The sequence below is a fragment of the Equus quagga genome, chromosome 9, assembly GCF_021613505.1.
Source record: "Equus quagga isolate Etosha38 chromosome 9, UCLA_HA_Equagga_1.0, whole genome shotgun sequence".
Classification (NCBI taxonomy): Eukaryota; Metazoa; Chordata; class Mammalia; order Perissodactyla; family Equidae; genus Equus; species Equus quagga.
In genome coordinates this window covers 75565951-75580202 of record NC_060275.1, presented here as the reverse complement: position 1 = coordinate 75580202, position 14252 = coordinate 75565951, and the positions used below count along the sequence as shown (strand labels likewise).

General features: G+C 36.7%; 1 protein-coding gene across 2 annotated transcripts in view; it reads left to right on the top strand.

Moving 5' to 3' along the window:
* The window catches only part of NDUFAF2 (NADH:ubiquinone oxidoreductase complex assembly factor 2), a 146786-nt gene that overhangs the window by 105004 nt on the left and 27530 nt on the right, over positions 1-14252 (top strand). The window contains exons 5-6 of one of the 2 annotated variants that reach the window (XM_046671890.1): positions 11737-11832; positions 12785-12916. The exons of the other annotated variant lie outside the window; for it this stretch is intronic. Coding sequence (XP_046527846.1) covers positions 11737-11832; positions 12785-12916 — 228 coding nt within the window. The remainder of the gene's footprint in view (positions 1-11736; positions 11833-12784; positions 12917-14252) is intronic. 2 annotated transcript variants of the gene reach the window in all.

Sequence of the window (14252 nt, the reverse complement as noted above, 5' to 3'; positions counted from 1 at the left end):
TCAAGTATATTTCTCTTTACCTGTTCGGCACTTTTATCTTTGCCAACCTCCAGGCTACTCTCCCACACCGATGCAAAGGTTAGGACCAGACTTACAGTCTTCTCCCTTCAATGTCTTCTCAAGTCCTAGCTGTTCATTCACACTAGTGTCCCTGCTTCAAGTGAACCACCACTTCCATAACCGCACCTTAGTTCTTATCATCAGCAAATGCCACTACCACCTAAAACTTGTAAACTCTTCAATCTCGAATTCTAGATATGTCATATTAAGGGTGAAAAAAAAAAGCCTATTGAATGTAAAGTAACATATGTATACAGAAACCACAAGAATTAAATATATAGCTTAATGGGTTATTATAAGGTGAATTCCACCCAGGGCAAGAAGTAGAACCTTGCCAGCTACTCCAGAATCATGTGCCTCATCCCAATACAACCTCCTCTCTCCCCACAAAAGCAACCCTGAATATGACTTTTACAGTAATCATTCCCTTAGATTTTTAAGTAATTTATCATCCAAATGTACATTATGGTTTAGACTTGACCAATTTGTAAAAACTTCGTATTTGTTTTAAAACTCTTTCAATCTATATGTTCCTCCTCCATCCCTTTTATTTCCTTACAAATTTATCTCTTGAAAAACTCAGCCTGGGGCTGGCCCTTTGGCTAAGTGGTTAAGTTCGTTTGCTCAGCTTTGGAGGCCCAGGGTTTTGCTAGTTGGGATTCTGGGCACAGACATGGCACCGCTTATTAGGCCACATTGAGGCAGCGCCCCACATACCACAACTAGAACCACCCAAAACTAGAATATACAACTATGTACTGGGGGGATGTGGGGAGAAAAGGCAGAAAAAAAAACAAAGAAGATTGGCAACAGTTGTTATCTCAGGTGCCAATCTTTAAAAAAAAAAAAAAGAAAAGAAAAACTCAGCCCATTTGACCTGTAGAGTTTGCCATAATCTAGATTTTGCTGATCTTAGGCTCTTCATGTACTTCAGCATGTTCCTCTGTCCTTTGTCTTTCTTCCAAATTGGCAGCTGGATCCAGAAGCTAGATACTCATGTTTGATCTTGTTGTCAAGAATGTAGAAAATGTTGGGCAAGACTATAGAAGATCACAATGGCTGGTTGTCCCCTTTTTGTGATCTTTGCAGGTGCTTACGCTTAATGCCTTTATCAATTCATTGGACACAACTTCATATTCTTCCATGCCTGTTAAAACTAGTTAGTTTTCAAGATGCTACCAATCATTTGAGCTCTCTACTTTTTGTTAAATCTCTAAGTGAACTCCCACCTCCAGATAGTCTTCCATCCATATGACCTGTACACTATGACTAAAGGTTAGCCTGTAGCAATTATGATGCCATTTACAATAGCATCAGAAAAACATATAATACCTGATATAAATTAATCAAAATATATATAAGACGTGTAGAGTTAAAATTACACAATGTTGGTGAGAGAAATTAAAGAAGACCTAAATTAACAGAAATGTCTGTTAATGGATTGGAATATTCAGAATTGCTAAGATGTTAGTTCTCCCAAATTGATCCACAGCAGTAATTCTTATATTTTACCGTGCATCAGAGTCACCGGGAAGGCTCGTTAAAACGCAGATTGCAGTGCCCCATTCTCAGAGTTTTTGATGCACTAGGTCTGCAGTAAGGCCTGATTATTTGCATTTAAAACAAGTTCCCTGGTGTTGCTGATGGTGCTGGTCCAGAGCCACACTTTGTGAACCACTGATCTATTGAGTCAATCAAATGAAAATCCAATTAAAATTCCATCAGGGGCCAGCCCTGTGGCCGAGTGGTTAAGTTTGCGCGCTCTGCTTCGGTGGCCCAGGGTTTGGCTGGTTCGAATCCTGGGCGCGGACATGGCACTGCTTGTCAAGCCATGCTTAGGCGGCATCCCACGTGCCACAACTAGAAGGACCCACAACTAAAAATACACAACTATGTAACGGAGGACTTTGGGAGGAAAAGGAAAAATAAAATCTTAAAAAGCTAAAAAAAAAAAACTCCATCAGACTTGTTTTGGTAGAAATCAACATGTTGATTCTAGAATGTGTATGGAAATGCAAAGGACCTAGAATGGCTGAAAGCAGTCATGAAAAAGGAGATGATAAGTATAGGACGTACACTGCCTGGCTTTAAGACTTATTCTAAAACTATAGTAATCAAGACAGTGTGGTACTCACATAAGGATATATAAATAAATCAATGGAAAAAACAGAAAATCCAGAAATAGACACTATACAGACAGTTGGTTTTTGACTACAGCACTAAAGGAACACAATTAGGAATGGAAAGTCTTGTCAGCAAATAGTGCTAGAATAGCTTAAGATCCATGAGGAAAAAACATGAACCTTCATCCCTACCTCACATCATACACAAATATTAATTCACGATAGACAATAAACTGAACATAAAAGCTAAAGCTATAGTGCTTCCAGAAGAAAACATGGTAGAATATCTTCACAACTTTGGGGTAGACAGGAGACAGAAAGCACTATTCCTAAAGGAGGAACATTGATAAATTGAACTTAATCGAAATTAAAAACTAATGTTCATCAAAAGATAACACTGGGAAAGCAACAGACTAAGAGAAAATAATCACAGTACATGTATCTGACAAAGGACTTGTATCCAGACTACATAAAGAACACCTCAACTCAATGATTTTAAAAAGACACAAAGCTAATAAAAATTGGGTAAAAACCTTCAACAGGTACTTCCTAAGGTACCATTATGGCCACTAACCATAAGAAAAGGTACTCGCCATCACCAGTCATCAGGGAAACCACAATGAGATACCACTACACACTCACAAAAATGGCTAACATTTAAAAGAGTGACAGCAATAACTAGAGCAACCACAACTTTCATACAGTGCTGGTTGGTGTGCAAAGGATACAACCATATTCGAAAACTAGCAGTTTGTTATCCAAATCAAACTCACACCTACCCTAAGACCCGACAGTATCTCTCCTGGCCACCTTCAAGCCTGAAGGAATTGATTTTCAGGCACACTTCTTGGGAAGCTCTGGCCCAAAGAAGGTCTGATTCTTTGGTGTAGCACTCAAGGCTGCCTGATTTGTGCTCACCCCAATTTTCTAGCTTTCCTACTTATGTTTGTTGTACCCACCCTACTCTTCAAGGAACTCCTTACTGTTTCTCAAGTTTAATGTGTTCTCCTTCTCCCATCAGCTGGCACACTTCTGCTCATGCTTAATTCCACTTGAAAGGCCCTTTAAAATCTTCTGATGCTTTCCTCAACGTTTTTCTCAACTTCTTAATTCGTAGAGTTAATCACTCACTTCTTGTGTAAATACACTGCGTTGTACACCTGTATAACCCTTTGAGTTCAGTATTATAATTATTTGTTTTATTTGTCCATCTTTCTGAGTATATTTTAAGCTATATGGCACAGGGATTATGTCTTATTCATTTGTATGTCATAACCACCTAACACAGAGCCTGATTCATTATTAGTTAGACAGGCTTTTATTGACAGACTTGAAAAAAAATCTCAGTGTTACATAAGTATATTACATGGTTTCTGTGACATGAGTTTGAATTTCCAACAACCAACTATAAAATAACCCTGTAAAACTAACATATTTCCAAGTTGAGCATCGCCCGTACTTTTTTCATAGAAATTCACATTTTACTGCAGGTTGCCAAGATAGTTCAGCACTTATTCATTAGAGCAGTCCAAGTTGAATTAACATTTCACAAAATTAATGAGGTAGACTTCTCCCACTATTGACTCCATTCCATTAGAAGCCACGAAAGCAAATATTTTAAAATATTGCTTCTCCTTTCATACTGACAAAACAGTAGGAAACAGAATAAAGTTTTCTATTTGAAAAAGTGAATAAATATATTGCCAAGTATTGACAAAATATATGATTCAGCAAAAGATTTACAGACAGTAGAAGAAAACTCACTTAGAGCTCACTTGCTTCACTGTTAATACATACACTCCATGGAAAAGGAAGAGGAAATTGTAGAAACCAGTAGAGAATGGAGTTGGAGATGGTGATGCTGTAGTCTAAAGAAAGGCTGGGGCAGCTAGGTAGGACCACACTTCATAGGACCTTGTTTACTTCACCATGTTCTCAGATCTGGGATGGAGGCTCTGAAGACTCAAGTTTGTCCATGTCCAAGGTGATTTGACTCTAAAAGATATCACAGTAACTAAAATACATGTGAGTTTAAAATCATTGCCAGAATTCCAGTATATTAATTTACAGTAAGAAATTAAATTGGCAAGGGAAAAACAGGTTACCTGGTGAGTATGGCATTAGGATAAGGGGAGTTAAGTAAAATAAATGTTTATTGCATCAGGCGTAAAATTGCCTACTGTGTCCATCTCACAATAGGGATTGTCTGATTCATAGGAATGGAAATATTTAAAAAGAATTGGCCGCAATTCCCAATATCTATCTCTATCCTACGAATAGCCTTATGATTTGGAATAGAAAAAATTGCCACTTGCTGGTTAAGGCTTTTGCTCCAATGGGCAGTGTTTTTACGAATTGACAGAAATTGTCTCTGTGATTCTCCTTTTTCCTTTGTTTCCTCATTCTGATTGACCTATTATTTCTTTAATAGTTATGTTATAGTCAATTGTTGCTGGCCCTGTAGTGATTCTTTTGTTTTACTCTTTTCACCCCTGCTTTGGCCTGTAATGTGTTGATCTTGCAGTTTAGCTTTCAAAGAGGAATCTTATTTCTAAATTCTTGAGGCCCATTTTACTGTTGTCTCCAAGTAATTGACTTTTATTGAGTGAGTTCTCTGTGCTCACTATTATTAGGTTCATTTTATAAGTTACAGAATTTAATGTCTTAAAATTGACATTTTGCATATATAATCCTCCTTTCCCATTGACTTAAATTACAAAGATGGAGTATATGTTCGTATGAAAAAATAGACCCCCCACCCCAAACCTCACAACATCCCTTTTGAGAATATAGTGGAAATGGATAAGAAAATTGAAGCATGTTCATACAGTGGGTTATAATATCATTCATTAAAGAGGAATGAACTAGAGTTGCATGTATCAACATGGATAAATTTCAGAAACAGGATATTGAGCAGAAAGAGCAAGTTGCAGAAGATTTCATACAATGCGATACCACTTATATAAAATTTGAAAGCAGGAAAATAATGGACTTTCAACTAAAGATAGTTAAACACATTAGTTTACTTTCTCTTTTCAAGCCTAATGAAAGTGACAGTAAAGGGATTTATTTTAAAAAGCATAAACTTACAAGGTTAGAGAAAATTGAAGAGGCAAAAACAGCAATAATGTTTTGGAAGCTGGAAAGCAGATGAACAAGTGGTAGCAGATTTAGCAAAACTGAGAATGACTCCTAAATCTGGCAGAGGAGAAAGCCCAGAAGCAACTTGATTTAAGCCACAGAACCCCAGAATGCTTGGTGCTTGACAATGCCAGGAAACTCTGAGAGTGGAGTTGAGGTTGGTGCTAAAAACAATAACCTGGTTGAAAATCTGTTTAAGAAGCAATTAGATGCTAACCAGTAAGTGTAGAAGAAATAAGAATTGGAAAATCACCATTTTTCAACTATCATTGTAATAATTGTTTCAGGAAAAATCACTAGTGGATTCTAAAACCAAAGCGCCAAATTTTGTTGGGGAACATAGATATTTACATAGTTTCAGGGCATCTCCCTACAGATTAGTAATTAATTACAACGGGAAAAAAGGTACCTTTACACTGGACAAACCTGGCGGATACCACCTTAAGCAGGTGGTCAGAAATTTTACCAAGTAGAACAGACTTGACATCATGTATACCCCCTCGTATGATGCACTGAGAGTAAGACATCATTCATGTAGTATTCTTAATAGCCTTAATCTAATCATGAGAAAACCTACACTGGGACACATTTCATGAAACACCAGACCAGTCATGTCAGTGTCGTGAACAACAAAGAAAAACTGATCAACATGACAAGTAAATGTAACACATGATCCTAGATTGGGTGAAAAACTTAGCTATAAAGGACAATGTTGGGATAATTGGTGAAATTTGAACATAAGCCATATATTAAATAATAGCATTGTATCAATGTTAAATCTCCTGGAGAAAAAGAAAAGAATGCCATTAAATTTTCCTTTGTGATAGCATGAAACCAGGCAGCTTCTCTACTCAGTTGAAAACTGGAAGTTTATTCATAAGAAAGGACAGTTTTCCAGACAAATTTGAGAGAAGAGGTACCATTCTGAGAAAAGAGGGATTAAATGAAGACATACATATTGAACACATCAAATGAGATTGAATTATAGGTAAGTACATGTAAAATGAACAAATTTCACTTATTTTCCCCAAGAAAAATAAAACTTGGGTAGGAAGAGGGGAAAATAATCCTAGTATACTAGATGGCTCACTTGTTGATAGTGTTTACTCAAAATAATATAAATATTGACTATTGATCTACAACTATATTGAGAATATTCGGTCACAAGAAGGATGGGGTAAATCCTCATTTTCAAAAATGAGAAGATAATATACAGTGCTTAAAACTGAAAAATAAAGAAGTAATAATATAAGAATGTTATCTAGATACAATGGAGGGGTTAGGGGCAAAGTCTGCTGTATAGCTATCAAACACTTTTATGGCTCCCTGGTTTGGCCTATACTATAGCGGTAAACTTCAGAGGAAAATATAAAGTAGGGGCCGGCCCTGTGGCACAAGGGTTAAGTTCACACATTCCGCCTTTTGGCAGCCCAGAGTTCGCCGGTTCGGATCCTGGGTGTGGACATGGCATCACTTGGCACGCCATGCTGTGGTAGGCATCCCACATATAACGTAGAGGAAGATGGGCACGAATGTGAGCTCAGGTCCAGGCTTCCTCAGCAAAAAGAGGAGGACTGGGAGTAGTTAGCTCAGGGCTAATCTTCCTCAAAAAAAAAAATAGAAAGTAGTTGCTTCCGACAAGAAGGAAATATATTTCATAATAAGCCTTTTAGAACAATGTGGTTCTACAAACTATGTGAATATATAACTTTGATTTAAAGCAAAGAATTTTAAAAATAAATACAATGCTATAGATGAGGGCTAGCAAAGTTGTTTTTGTTTTTGGTTTTTTGGTGAGGAAGATTGGCCCTGAGCTAACATCTGTTGCCAATCTTCCTCTTTTTGCTTGAGGAACCATCTGTGCCAATCTTCCTCTATTTTTTGTATGTGGGATGCCACCACAGCATGGCCTGATGAGTTGTGTGTGAGTCCACTCCCAGGATCCAAACCCGCAAACCCCAGGCTGCCAAGGCAGAGCGTGCAAACGTAACCACTACTCCACCTGGCCTGGCCCTGCAAAGTTTTTCTTCAGAGCACCAGATAGTAAATATTTTAGGCGTTATGAGACAAATAGTCTCTGTCGCAACTATTTAACCCTACCGTTGTAGTGTGAAAGCAGTTATAGACAATATGTATACTAGTGAGTATGGCTGTGTCCAATAAAACATTATTTACAAAACAGGTGGCAGGTGACTCCTAGTTTGCCAACCCGTGCTGTTGATCAGTGATTTTCAAACTGGGATACTTTTGCCCCTGGGTACATGAAGACTTCTTCTAGGACATACAAGTATGGATAGCTTTCAAGAAATTAATTTCCATATTCTCTCTTTCCATATGTAGTCCTTCCTACAAATGATCTACCTCAGAACTCCTTCTAGTCTGCCAGTTCTCCTTCCTGACTTCTTTCGTAGTCATCTGTCTCCCACTTTTCAAAAGAAAAGCTTATCCCTTGTCCATACTAAATCTTACTATGGTGCATTGCCTTGGGCTTTAAAAAACCTCCAGGGCACCAAATAAAGAGACTGTTGGAGAGTCAGTCTCTCCTGAGGGAGAGTCCCTTGAGGGCAAAGCAGAGAAAGCTTCAATAAAAGTTATTGAAGGGGGCAACAGATTATTTCATCCAAGCGACAAACTCATGGCAAGGCTCCATGCCGTATAGTTTCTCTGTCAAGCGAGCTAGCTAGGTATCCATGTATCCATCTTAAAATTAAGATTCACAAGTGAGAACGTTGTCATAGGGATGCGTGATAACACATTTATTTGAGTTAAAAATTGTCAGACTTTTTCTGACAGAGAGTAAGTCAGATTTGGCTGATTAGGTTTGACAATGAGGACTGGCTTTGCCAATTAAATTATGTGGTTATATTTTTCATAAATTGAATAAGCTAAACTGCAGCTCCAAGGCTTTGACAGAAACATGTTTAAAGCGTGCATTCAATACGCAATAAACTGGAAAATACATCCCTTACCATTATTTGTCAGCTTAAATGTACAAGTGGTACATAGTTTTCAAAAGTCTTAGGAAATAAGCTTGCAAAAAATTTAGAAAACCACTGCTACCGTCGTTTATGGATGCATAAAATTGAGTATAAGTCTATCTTTATATGGTGGTTTACTCTGTGACCATTTTATTAAATAAACAAGAGTTATCTGTTTTCATCATTTTCCATTTTGTTAATTTATTCGGGATTCTAGGTATCCAACCGTAGTCCACAACTTGTTTACACTTAAACCCGTTTTAATTCCAATATTCTAATGAAACTGCTCTTCCTAATGACAAGACATTTAGATAGACAAGAAATGATAGGCAAGAAATTTAGAGTAATCATTCCCTTTGGGGAAGGAGAATGTGGGGGTGTCATAGAGGGCTTTTGTCATATCTTTAGTGTTTTATTTCTTAAGTTGGATGGTAGGCACATAGGTGTGTATTATATTATTAGCTATATTTATTTATACACATGAAATATTTTATTAAAACATACAAAAACCCTTGTAATCATATGTTTTAAGAGAACATGTTGGGTCCCTGATAGAAAAATAAGATATTGAGAATAAACTGAAAAATGAAATACTTGAAATTCTAAAATACCAAAGGCACTTAAGGAATTATCATACCAGTATGCATAAGAAACAGTCAATGTGGCTTAGTTTTTGGAATTTCTTTTTAAACCCTGAGTGCTTGTATAGTTTTTTTATTCATTTAGTTACTTACCAAGCACCTGGTATGTGTTTAATAGCTAACATAATTTCTTTGTAGACTACTTGAGTACATACCAACCTGTGCTAGATACCATAACTCTGTTAAATTATGTTTAGATTCTGTTTTTAGTGTCATTTTTTCTCTCCTCTGTGGAACTGAATTAGTCTGATTCTTTAAGGTTGCAGGGAAGAAACATTCACATATTGCCTTCAGAAATTGGATCTTATTGCAAATTTACACAGGAACATTATGTCTTCAGTGGTAGAATCATTCTGGGATCTTTGGTATTCAGGACTGGAAAGGATATTTCCTGAGCTTGATCAATGTCGCATTCTTTATGTACCTACTAGTATTTCTTCCTCCCCAAAGGAAAAGATACAGGTGAATGGGTTTATCACCATTCACAATGAAAGGTCCCTGTTGGGATACTAGTCATTTGACCTCTGTCATGCCTAATCCATTTGTGCCTGCCTTTGACCAGGGAAAGAAGCAGGCTTGTCCCCATTCAGGAGTCCCTGAAGCTCTGAAGTTTATACCTGCCAGTGTAATTGTTAGGCACTTTTGTAGCTCTCTGGCTTGGTCTATACTGTGACTTGACTTGATTTTTTCCCTTTGTTTTATTAAAAAATTAATATAACAATAATTTTTTTAACAGAAATAATAAAATACCCCAAATCCTATGGCTGGTTGCACAACTCTTAACTTGAACAAGTTAATTTACCCATGCATACATTGGTACATCATTGTAATTTTGGTACACTTATTATAGTGTATTCTGATGTTTTCACTTCACTTATTGTAATAAATGAATAAAAACAAGCACTTGAAACACAATAGCATAACACTTAGAGATGCCTTTTCTATGTCCTTTCTTTGGTATTGACCTCTAGCTTTGTAAAAACTAAGAAATATAACATTTGTCCTGCTTCTCTAAAAAAATATGGTAAGAAATCAAAGTGGTTATTAGAGTGTTTTGAGCTCCTCACAGTCTGTACTCTTAGCCAATAAGCTATTATACCCGTCAAATTGTAGGTATTTATTGTGCAAGAAATTTTTATGCTACTTTGTGTTGTAAATCTTTTTGGTTTTCAAAACATTAATTTTAGGTGAGTCGTACTAAAAAGTATCTCTTGTGGCTAGCCATGTGGCCTAGTGGCTAGGTTCCTCGTCTACTTCGGCAGCCTGGCTTCATGGTTTCAGATCCCAGGCGCAGACCTAGACTACTTGTCAGTCATGCTGTGGCGGCAACCCACATGCAAGATAGAGGAAGATTGGCACAAGTGTTAGCTCAGAATGAATATTCTTCAGCCAAAAAAAAAAAAAAGTAACATCTCAAATTTCAAGCATCCCACCTCTCTCAGTCTAAAAGGATTCTTCTTATATACTTCTGTACAAAACTTAGTTTTAAGTTCAAGCATGTTCTTATTCTTAGCACGTTTTTTCTGCTGTCTTGACCTTTATCTGACTTTTAAGGAGACTATAAAAGGTTTTTTTTAAGTTGTATATAAATTGCTATTATTCATTATTTTTAGATACACTTGTGCTCAGGTTCTTCTGAGATTCATCATAACTCACTAGGTGTATATTAAAGAGTGTACCGAATTAGTTCTGAATAGTAAGCCTTCTGAGTCGTATCATCAGTCACGAAGACAAATCCCATTTGGATTTTAAAACTGGGCTCACATCCAGAGTGAAAAAGGTTAGGGGAGTTAAAATGATGTTAGGGTTTTTTTTACTCCACACTTTTTCTCAGTTAACTCACCAAAACATTTTCTTGTGATTTTCTTCTTTTTCTTTTCATCCTGGAGAAGTAATGATTTTCTTCACAATCTGAATTTTAAAAAAACAAATTACTGTTGATCACTTTTCTTAGATGTAATTTGATTTCTTTAAATGGAGGGAATAATGGTGTTCAAGAAAATTGTGTTGATTGTGTTGGTGATGTACCCTCTAGGATACCAAACCATAGTTGATTGCCTCTGATTTTATTATGTCTTTAGGCATGCCATATTTTATTCTCAAATATTTATTATGACAGTGATAAAATACTATACTCATTTGCTAAGTGTATGTTGTTGCTATGGTAATAAAGAATTAGAGATTTTATGTATTTTTTCTGATATACATATGTTCATGGTGTTTCATATGTTCAAATATACTTAATTTCCTTCTCAAATATCACATTCTGGTGTCACTGTGATGCTTTTCTTTACTAGTATTCTAAAACATGAGTAAATGGATGTGTCATCTATAGCAGAGTTTTTCAATTTATATGTTACCTTAGTGGATTGTGAAATCAATTTAGTGGTTTATAAGTAATTTTTCTTTTTAATGAAGTAGAAAAAAATATGAAATAGAAAATAACAGCATACAAAACCTTACTAAGAGTAAGTATTGTTTTCTGAAATTCTTGTTTCACATACACACATGCACATATGTTTATGTAACAAGTTGTGGTGGAAATGTATTTCTTACTGTGATGGTTAATTTTTATGTGTCAACTTGACTAGGCCATAGTACCTAGATATTTGGTCAAACACTAGTCTAGATTTTGCTGTGAAAGTATTTTTTTAGATGAGATTAACCTTTAAATCATAGTCTTTGGGTAAAGCAGATTACCCTCCATAATGTGGGTGGGCCTCCTCCAATCAGTTGAAGACTTTAAGAAAAAAAGACTGACATCCTCTGAGGAAGAGGGGATTCTGCTTGCAGACTTCTTTTGGACTCAAGCTGCAACATCAACTTTTCCATGGGTCTCCAGCCTGCCAGCCTACCATGAAGATTTGGACCTGCCAGCCTCCACAATATGTGAGCCAATTAACTTAAAACCAATCTAGCAATCCCCCCCATATATACATACACATACGTATGTGTATATCTACATACATACACACATATATACAAATCTTACAAATCTTACTGGTTCTGTTTCTTTGGCAAGCCCTAATAACACTCTCTAAAAGTCATAGTCCAAATAGTTGAAAATTATTAATCTTGAGAGTAGTTTTTTAACCTTGTTATATATATAAAATACTTAGCCAATGCCTAGCTCAAAGTAAGCGTTAAATAAGGGATGGCTGCTGTTTTATTATTTCTAATTGTTATTATTTAAAACTCCATAAAAATCCTAATTTGTTGTGAAGTTGTACAGAAATAATTCAAGCTCTACACTCATTTAAACTATATTTTATTTTATTTTTTTGAGAAAGATTAGCCCTGAGCTAACATCCACCACCATTCCTCCTCTTTTTGCTGAGGAAGGTTGGCCTGAGCTAGTATCTATACCCATCTTCCTCTACTTCATATACGGGACACCTGCCACAGCATGGCTTAATAAGCAGTGCATAGGTCCGTGCCTGGGATCCGAACCAGTAAACTTCAGGCCACTGAAGCAGAAGGCGTGAACTTAACAGCTACACCACTGGGCCACCCCCTAAACTATCTTTTTTAAAAGATTAATCTGCATTTGATAATAATACTGTGGTGTTTTGAATGTTTGCTTTGCAAAAATTCTTAGGAAATTTTCCGCTAAGTTTTTGTCTCTCCATTTATGTGGTCTAAGAGCTGTCTCTGTTTTTTCCGCCATAATATTTAGAAAAATTCAATATATTTGGACTTTTGAAAAAATAATCTTTTTCTGTAGTTTGAAATGACTTTAGATTCTCAATCCGAATGGAAAAACGGACAGGCATGTAAGAACCCTGTATTGGACGCCTCTTGTGCTCTACCTCACATCCTCTTGTCCTTCCTTTTTCTCCAGCCTAGCTGCAGCTACCATCATAGGTGGAGCCTCACTACAGCTCTACTGAGTAGCTTTAGCCTTCTGCTTGGACGCTGTGGCATGGGCTGTCTGTGGGGAACCAACCTGGAAATATTGAGAAGGTTAGCCCAGGTAACCATTGACCCATGGGGGATAGGAGCTAATGGATAATGCTCCCTTTCTGTCCCTTGGCAAACAGTTCAAGCTCATTCAAGCAGTTCAGACACATTCAACATGACTCCTCAGAAAGTTCCAGCAGGGATTGGGTCCTGGTAACCAGAGCATTGACCAGAGGCAGAGCACAGCTTTGTTTTGACTTTCCTTCTCTGTTTTACTCTCTCCAGTATCTTATTCCTCTTCCCTGGGATCACTTGTTCAACAGAAGTTTCATCAAAACCAAAATTGTTGTCTTTAGCAGACAAAACTGAGCCCAAAATTTAAATGCTCAGCATCAAGTAATTAAATTCAGCAGGCCAACTCATTTTGTAACCTGAGTGCACATTGGTCCTCTGGCACAAAATGACATGCTCCTTAGAAATATTACTGAGAGTGTGTGTATATCAGATGTACTTGAAAATTTTGTGACCAAAATAGTCTCTGTAAAATGAAATTCTGGGTTATCATTCAATATTTGCCCAGGTACTGAGATTAATTTTTCAGGGTCTCTGTCTTGGCCTACAAGTATATCTGAAGCTTAACTCATGCAGGAGTCCAGTGACTTTTCTTTCCCAGTAAGAATCCTGATTGTACTTTTCAAGTTTGATAATAGAGTGGCCTCCTTACTACTGTCCATCCGGGATTAGAAGCAAGTATCTCCTTTCCATCTGGAACACTGACCCTCTGCAGAAGGATGTCTTAGGTTATCTAAAGTCTTGATCGTTTCAAAAGCTTGGCTGGGGGAAACCATGTCTAAAGAAGATCTAGGATAGAACTTCCCAACTGGTGAGCCAGAGCTGTATCAGAGACGTGCCCATGAAATTGGTGCTCTTAGTCCTCCAATGACCAGTTGCTTCCTGTTGTTAAAAAAGTTGGGAAGAACTATCTAAGGCAGTTCTGTCTACTAGAAATATAATCCTAACCACAAATAGAATTTAAAATTTTCTGGGAGCCAAATTAGAAAAAGTAAAAAGAAATGGGTAAAATTAATTTTAATAATATATTTTATTTGACACTCTCTATATAAAAATATTATCATTTCAACATGTAATAGTACAAAAAATTATTAATGAGATGTTTTATATTTTTAATACTAATCTTTGAAATCCAGTGTTTATTTTATACTTAAAGCATATCTTAATTCAGATTAGCCACACTTCAAGGTGTCATTGGCCACCTGTGGCCACTGGCCACCACTGAACAATGCAGATCTAAGGGATATACTGTATACCTACTTGTATCAAGAGAGATCATCAGAAATTTAGCTCCTCCATCAAGTTCTAGTTTTTATGTTTTAGGCCTTTGATTAATA